The following is an 8,969-nucleotide window of genomic DNA, read 5'->3' as shown; positions in this document are numbered from 1 at the left end:
TTGTTGATTGTATTTAATGATAGCAATACCTCACAAGGAACCGGTATGTGCATAATGAAATACTAGGTGCTTGAGCATTACGTAGCAAAGGAGACAGTTATTAGAAGCCAATTTAAAATAATTAATTTTTAAGTAGTTTATAAAATAATTAAAAATTTATAATCTAATTCTATCGCTTGTATCTTTTCTTAATGTGGCCCACGTTTTAATGAAGAAACCTCAAACATCTCTTTCACAAACTCTTTCTGAACTCAAAATGCCACATTTTCCCCCCTAATGACAAGCAGAAGATCCAGAGGGGACTCATCTAACTGTTTTGAAAAATACTAAATGAACAATACCAGAAAGGTTTAGTAAAGCATATGCAAAGAATCAGAATGAGACAAAGCAGGTGACAGTCATCAGCCTGCTGCCCATAGAGGAGAGGAGGTTTAGTTACATCCAGCAACTAATATAGAGAGGGAGGCTCTACACCGCTTCGCCTAATCTATTATATTTGTCTTCATACCTATGGGAACAAAAAGCCATGCTGCTACAGTTCTTGTTTTCATCATCTAAAACCAAATTAGACCCACTATCAGACAGCTATCTTAATCTGCAAATCACTTTGACTGTAATGACTTAATTAACCTCTGGTCACATGCCTGCATCAAGCTCATGCATTTTCATTTCAGTTATAGCGTAGTTTCTACATGGTTTACCTCTGTCATGAGGTTACAGAGGTATTCCACAGAAGGCACTGAATAAAGATAGGAAGAAAAAAATGTTTTTTCTCCAGGGAAATTTCTCAAGAATTAAAAAAAATGCCTGCCTTGCACCAAGATGAAAACAAAACCTGTCCTTTTTTTTAACTGAAGGCGGCAGTGGCAGCCTGTCTTAGATGAGCAGGTAGCCCAGCCGTTGGCAGATGCACAAAGGAAGCAAGGTTGTGTCTATCTTGACCCTGAGATGGCCAAGTCAGGGAGAACACGTGGAGGTGGTTGAGAACGGACCTCCCAAGTATAAGGTCGGAAGGGTCTATAAATCCCATCTGCTCTTGCAGACCCTGGGTCATCGTATGTCCGACATCAAAGGACGTGGCCACACAGGACAGTGGAGCTCAACGCGATTTGCTTCGGTACTTGGGGCCACGATAAAAGGTCTGAGATTCCTCCCTGAGTGCTCCTCAGGGATTGCATCCAGCCGAAACCCGGGTTGTGTCCACGTAGTGAGGAAGGCTGAGTCCCCCTCAAGCACCACCCTATGGTCACGCTCAATGTTTGATAAATACGGTTTAAGAAACAAGGTCCTGGTTTGTGCCTCATTTTGCACCAGGAGTTGAACCTGTTGCTTTCTCATTCACTGAGTCGTCTGATTCTTCCAGAGAGGAAACTTTCGCCTTCCTAGGGAAATTCCCAACAGCCCGGGCATGTGTCACAGCCACTGCTGGACTGAGTAACTCTGCCAGCTCAGCCCGAAATACTTGTATTGCCAGTATGGACAGACAACTGGCACAAATCTATTGTTCCCAGAAACCGCGTTTTTGTTAAAGCTGCCTGTAAGGAATAAACACAAAAACTGCCCATTTACCACATGAAACCCAACATTTTCTGAAACATTAATTAATTTATGCACTGATGTTTAGGGATGAGTGTCACATGACTTCTAAAATCTGATTTTCAGAGGTTCTGAGAACTCGGGTAAACCTTGTTTGCGACTTTTATTTTTTTTAATTTTGTATTCAAAGCAAAGTACTGTTCTTTTCTTAGGCTTATTTATTTTCCTGGAATGATAGATAATCAATATATTTAACTTAAAACATGAAGACTAACATAGCTTTGTAGTGAAAGCATACTGAAAGGGGCTCAATGTGGTGTTAAGGTCCCAGTCCTCCAAACTGGGAGATGTGTTGTAAGAAAAGCGTTTCGAGAGCTTTGCGCAGTTGCTCTGAGTACCTTACTAATCTATTTTTTTAGCTGAACATGGGATATTTTGATCTTTTGTAAAAATATATCAACCCTTTGAAGATAAAAGGTCTCTTGATGCCTAACACCCTGATGAAAACCAGACGACAGGTAGCAGATTTTATCTATGAAGAAAGAATTTTAGTTACTTTGGTTTGTGCTTTAGCTCTGATTCTTGTTCCTGTTGACCTAGACATTCTCTTTTAGTAAAGTTCAACGTTAATAGCCAGGAGGATTGATGATGTTTAAATACAGCGAAGACTTAAAATTTCGTATCATCTAGGTAGCAGAAATGCAGACAAATTCTCTGCTGGTGCTAAGGCGTTTGACTACACCAGATCTATGATGCTTTATGTAGAGAGAAATTTGGACCCTGGGGAATGGATTTGTGAGTCTCATACAAATTACTGTCTTTAGTGTCCTAATTGATTCCATCTGTAGTTTTACACCCTTTCCTTTTTTCTTCCTCTTTCCTTTGTAGTCAGAGCTACCTTCAAACTGCAAGTGACGTGCCTGGGGGTCACAACCTGGATCCCTCTGCAAACTACAATTCCCCAAAGTTTCGCTCAAGGAATCAGAGCTATATGAGAGCAGTGAGCACGCTCAGTCAGGCCAGCTGTGTTAGTCAGGTGGGAAATTCTTGTTATCACTTTTCTTATAGGTTAATCGCAGATGTGAGAGTTGTTTCTAGTGGATGGTTTTAGGGGTTTTTTTCGTTAATACCGAACTGAGGATGTGAATTGTCAAAGTAATTGAGTTCTAAGGAACGTAACCCTTGTTCAGAATTTCAGGAAAAATACTGGATGCTAGAAGCGAAGCGACACTATCATGTATAATATGTTCCATTTATTTATCATTAAAAATATAAATACTGATATTTTCATTTTAAGTCTACATTAAATATCTAAATGTTAAGAAGATTCAGACTGAGCATAAGGGGCACACTCCTACAATACTCATCCTCTGAAAATATCTACTCTGATTTCAGTAAATGTGGCTTGCCAGATTAAGGTATAGAAATAATTATGCTCCAAAGGAGCAGTGATTCATCTCTAAACTCAATCCCTCACCCTTCTTGGGTGAAAGTCCCGTCAATTATTCTATGTATGGGGACTTCTGAAAAGAGACAATTTTCCACCCTGCTGGTTTTGTGTTGCTTAGTTAGCACTGATTCAGGTTGAAGTGAGATCTGAATCAGGCCTGAAGTGCAAGCAGCCTCATGAAGTACGTGCATGTTCTGTTTAGCAGAGGACTTTACGTAAAATTTCCAATGTTTCTGATGTTCGTTGGTCCTGACATTTCTTCCCTGTGTTGCTTCATGACAGGTGGGCCCTGCCCTCTTCTCAGACATGTGTTACTTTATTATTCTTTGACCATTTGGTGAGGCACCTGAGGGTGTAGTAGCTAATTATGCACGATGGTTATGTTAAAAAAAAAATCTTTTTAAAGCAATTTTATATTCATTCACATTCAGTTTGCATTGCATGGTTATTCAGGCCTGGATTCAACTCATCTAACTTGAGGTTTTTAACTGAGGCAACAGCTAAAGCTTCCTCTGTAGTTAATGGAGTGAAAGAGTTTCTTCCAGGACAGTGCGCATCCCAAGTGGGCTGAGAGCCCTCTGGAAATGCTTGTCAGTCTCCTCTGACTGTAGAGAGTTGGGAGGGACTAGTCGCCTGACTAATGCCCTTCAGTCAATCCCTTGATTTATGTGGGATAAAGCTAAGTATAATCTTGTATAGCAGAGATCAGAATTAGAAACAGTCAGTCAGTCATTTCCCAAACTTTTCATTATCTTTCATAGCTCCCTTGTGAAACCTGTCCCCATCATTCTCATGCCTTGGTTTTCATTACCCTGGTTTGGTTATTTTCTATTTTTGTTACACTCTGGTTTTAAGAAAGTTTCACACAAATTAGATCCTGCATTCAAAGCAAATGCTGTTGGCTGTCACCTAACAATGCAATAGAATAGAACTATTCTAACCTCTTCTGCCTCTGACCATGTTCACTGAGCTGTCCATAATGACTAATTGGTTTCAGCAGTGGTTAAAATTCTTCATTCCAATGTGCCTTACCTGGAAAGATGTCCACAATAGATGTCATTTGCGAGTAGATTGCTCAATTGGCCAGATTAACTAAACCTGCTGGATATAGTTCCTTGCTTGCTTTTTCAGTCTTCACTACCTATGTAATTTTATGTCAACCACATGCTTCCTACCTCACAGTCCAGCTGTTTCCAGACCAGTAATAAATGCATTTAATAGATACGACACAAAGTAAAGGTATTAAAATAACAAGTTCTGAACCTTTGCTCTTTCCTGTTCTTTTTCCATGACACCATCGTCTTCTTGTCCCATCTACATAATGGCAGTTTGAATGATTTGTGGTATTTTTAATGCCTTTGGTTTTGTGAGATCCTTCCTTTCTCACTCATGACCAAGGGTAGAGTCAAGAAAGATGCTGGGTTCCATGGTTTATATTTTTAATTTAAGTTTTAAAACTTTTATTTTCCTGTTGTCAATGACCTTCGTTTGAAAGAAGTGGTTAGGTCTTAGTGTTTATGGACTACATTACCATAAATTTCCTGGCCAATGTTGTATGCAAAATACTTCCGAGTAAGTTTGTGGGGGTTTTTTAATTTTTTTGAGATTGCATTAGTCTACTTAACTTTATTAGAATCAAATGTTATGAAGGGTAATGTAATTCCTTTCAGAAGAGATTTAGTAGCCTAAATGTCTTACATGAAATTAAAATATTAGTTATTCATTATCATCAGAAGTTCTGTATGAAATTTCCATTTACTTAATCAAAATCCTAAAACATTTGCAACATTTGCACTCACTCTGTTTCCATAATGAATAATGTACTAGGAACAGTAATTATGAAAATGCACTTAGCAGCCATATAGAAAAAGTAATATCAACTGGACATGCCATTTAGTGACGCTATGAATTTAACTTGGTATTTATACTGATTCTGATTTCTAGCACTCTCTTTTTAAAAAAATTATTATCAGGAGGGCATATCAGGAGGTTGTGTGTTTGTCTGCCTAGTGTTAACTTCCTGTCTGAATTTGGGTAAACATAATTGTGAATTATTCAGGTACATTTACAGGTAGTTAGGGCTGACTTCAGAGACCCTGTTAAAAATAATGCAGGTAGAATTTAGGCACTCATCTTCAAAACTGCAATACACAGTTCCCCTACCAAGAGGTTCACTAAGCCTGGCCAGCCTGCCTAAACCCTGTTTATCATGACAGCAACCTAAAAAAGTACAGTTTTGCATCATGCCCAACCTGCAGGGCAGGATCAGCAGGTAGATGCTGGCCCCTGCCCAGGGCGTGTGGGGAACTGGAGGCTGGTGCCAAAATCCCCCAAGGGGCCAACCTCGTAGGTGATGCAGGGTGGCACATCTAGGATGCTCTGATGGGCAAGGTGTCTCGGCACTGATGGCAGAAGTATCAGACTTAAAATCGTGCTTCTGAAGAACAGGCAGCAGTAGCGGCTGCGTCTCATTTCTCCACGGTAGTTGAACGGCTAGCCCGGTTAACTGGGGAATGAGTGTGGTTTAGGGCCCTTCTCAGCTAAAGGTGGTCCACGCGTTATTTTCTCGTCTGACCACTTTTCACTCTGTTTCAGACAACGGTTATTCTTTCACATGCTTCACTGGACACAACTCCAGATGCAATATTTCTCAAACCTTTCAGAAATATCACCTCCTCTGACCTTACACATCTTCAAGTATGAGATACTTCCTTGAGCTGCCCCTTTGTAGTGAGAAGAAGATCACCTGCCACACAGGCTAAATGTCCACAGGAGTAGTAACTTTGCTAATAAGTGAGGAACCCAGGCAATCCACCCTCACCTTTTAAGGCTAATATTACTATAGCTGATTTCTCTTCTCCCATCCTGGCAGAACGTGGATTTCTATCAGCGCAGAGTGATCTTGTTGGTTACCATTAAATCATGTATTTACAATCCTCTGGATATGCCAAAAGATACTAAATGTAAAATTAATTGTATGGCATGTGTGATGTACTTACTATATGCATATAAACAGCTGATGTAAGTTAAAAAAAATGTGAATGTGATCAGAAGGGATTACTACATTTTAACTATTTGCTAAAACAGTTCTTCATCAATGTACAGGTGTCCATTTGAGATGTTGAGGCCGTGATGATCACAAAAAAGCAAGTCAAAAATCAAATGCATTGTTGTTGTTTATTCAGATGAGTGAAGCAGAGGTTAATGGGCAATTTGAATCGGTGTGTGAATCAGTGTTTAGTGAAGTTGAAGCTCAGGCAATGGATGCCCTTGACCTCCCTGGATGTTTCCGAACAAGAAGCCACAGTTACTTGCGTGCCATTCAGGCAGGCTATTCCCAGGATGATGAATGTATACCTGCGATGGCATCTTCCAACATCACCTCAACTATCAGGTCAGCCACAGGTAAGCAAATCTCCATTGACCCTTCCACTGTTCTGCATGTTAAAATATGTCATCTCGTTTTGTAAAAGGATGTTTGACACTGGAAACAATTTCCCTGTGTAGTGATAATGTTTGATACCGGTATTCTTAGGTTTGTGATAGTGTACCGTTATGGCTACAGCTTGGAATGAGCTCCTTCTAGGGAGAACCCTGCAAGCGTAATATAATGGACCTGGACTTTTGACCTCCATTTCCCATGCATACACTTATCCAGGTGCAAATATAAAAGCGCAAGTGCAAATGGTATCATTTAGATATTGTTAGACATTTAGGTATTTTTATCTATCAAGTAACTGATCTTCTAAACGAGATCAGGTGCACCGATTTTCATGTAGGTCCTTAAAGTACCAAAAGAAAATTTAAATATTTGGTCTAAACACTTACAGGCAATTAACTTAACAGGGAATTACTTACTTTTAGAAAAGGTGTAACCAGTTGTGTCAATACGCTGAATCACAAACATTGTGGCAAGCTTCATACATCTGCTATTACTCATCAGTAACCATTAACCTTCAGTGTTGTACCATTCACTGTTAGGATCTTCTAACATTCTTCTGGCAACTTTCTTTTCTCTTATTAGTTGCTTAGCAAAGATGATAGCTTTATTCATTTTAGAGTATTAGCATTTAGTATTGGTGGAGAGAAGATTGCACAGGTAGCAGTTAGATAATTAAAATGAAATCTATAACAAATACGTATTCTTTGTTAAGTGATCCAAATTCACTTTTATGTTTCCAAATATATTGATGTCAGTTCCTAATTACAATATTGTCCTTGCCACATGCTGTTAAATTGCAGTGCAGCCTACCCATCTACAAAAGGTAAAAATAGAGCTCAAAATGTCTCATGCAAAAATACTTTTTAAATTATTTGCTTGACACATCTGTTGTATAACAGAACAGTGGGAGCTTAGAAAGGAAGTAAGCTGAGGTTGAATAACATACATTTGCGTTCTGGAAGTAGCATAAAACCTTATTTTATCTTAAGCGTGGTATTTTAATTGCTGTATATAACTTTGTGTAAAACCAGAAGTTGTGGCTTGCAGTGCCACCTCTAGGGATGTTTCTGTCCCTTGTTTAATAGAGATGCCATCATGATATAAAATGAGATTTTATTGCTACCCCAGAGACTAATTTTCATCTTTGTCATGCAGTACTGTGTGATTATTATGAAGAAACTTTTCATGGCAAAAGACACAACTAAATATCTGTTTTGGTGTCTGACTGCACGTACTGAACTGGAATACTTTCAGAGTTACTTTAGTTACCGAGTTGATTGGTTTTAACCTAAGCTGTCTTGAGTTCATATGCTAGCTAAGTGCAAAATTCTCACTGAAAGTAATTTATTTTTATTTTCTCTAGAGCAACGAAGTTGAATAATAGAATATGTTTGGGAAAATAACCACATTAGGCAGTAAATATGTTTGCATCCCAGTGTCTTCGTACTTAAAATCATTTTGCATTGATTAGCAGTCTGCTGATTAAATGCTGTGGTTTTGAAAACTTTAACCTTCGTTTTACACACATGGTTTGTCCCTCATCTCAGAAAAGGTTTATCAGATAGATTTTCTTGCCCACATATGTAATCTTTCTGCTTTGTTGTGGTGAGGTGATATTGGCGGTGTGGAGAAAAAAGATGATTTGAGATGTTTTCCTGAGCCAAATCTGTTTTCAAGCCTATGGACTGTATACAGTTCTGAGTGTGGTTCTGTATTCAAAATATCATCTCTGTACCACTGAACAAGTTTGTCCTTGGCTTCTACATAAGATAAATATTCAAATTAGAAATATTTCTCTGATTTACAAGAAGAGTAAGGATTATGTGACTCACTATTAATTGAAAATGTCAGTTGCCAAATAAGTCCTCATTTTTAAAACCCTAGGGGTAACTCTTCCATATTTCTCTCTCCAGCCTCTGTGACTTTGGAGGGAGATGCTTCATTTCCTATCATTATTATAATTTAAAAAAAAAAAAAATCTTACTTCTCCAGCCCTCTCTGAAAATTGTAAAAGAAGCAGTTGCCTGAAATGTGAAAATAACGTTGGCAAATATTTGACGTTTATACAGGCTTCATCAAATAAATGTCAAAAAGGTCAAAGTTTCACATCAGCCTTCTGTTCCAATTCAGTCATTTGAAATCTTAGGAAAATTACATTACATTAATTCCTTTTTTGCTTCTGATGTAACAAATTCTTCTTGGCAAAGAAACTAAAGCAATTTCTTAGAAAATTAACAGGCATTGCAATTTAATTATTACTTGAAATTTTAGTGATATAGGTCGTGACTGCTTCTTATCGATGTTGTAAAGCAATTAAATCATAACACACAGGCTTAGCTAAAAATTAATTCACGTAACTAAAAATGTAAATCTAAAATAAAAAAATATAATATTTGATCTATGAATTCAATTACAAAAGTACGGAATACATATTTACAGCACGCGGTTTCCTAAAATGTTCCTAGATGCATTAACAGCTTTCAGAAGGTAGGAAGGTTGCAACTATAGTGAATATTATGTGCAACATTATTAATGGACTGT

At 38.1% G+C, this 8,969-nt stretch overlaps 1 protein-coding gene across 1 annotated transcript in view; it reads left to right on the top strand.

The window, feature by feature from the left end:
- DLGAP2 (discs, large (Drosophila) homolog-associated protein 2) overlaps positions 1-6,391 on the top strand; it is a gene marked incomplete at its 3' end in the record, with an annotated part of 35,824 nt that extends 29,433 nt beyond the window's left edge. The window contains exons 3-4 of the mRNA XM_009698222.1: positions 2,425-2,572; positions 6,172-6,391. Of these exons, the coding sequence (XP_009696524.1) occupies positions 2,425-2,572; positions 6,172-6,391 (368 nt within the window). The remainder of the gene's footprint in view (positions 1-2,424; positions 2,573-6,171) is intronic.
- Between the last annotated feature and the right edge of the window lie 2,578 nt (positions 6,392-8,969).

This window comes from Cariama cristata, unplaced genomic scaffold, assembly GCF_000690535.1.
Source record: "Cariama cristata isolate BGI_N322 unplaced genomic scaffold, ASM69053v1 scaffold21200, whole genome shotgun sequence".
Taxonomy (NCBI): Eukaryota; Metazoa; Chordata; class Aves; order Cariamiformes; family Cariamidae; genus Cariama; species Cariama cristata.
Note: the sequence above shows the minus strand (reverse complement) of the source record. Positions and strands in the feature narration are given on the sequence as shown.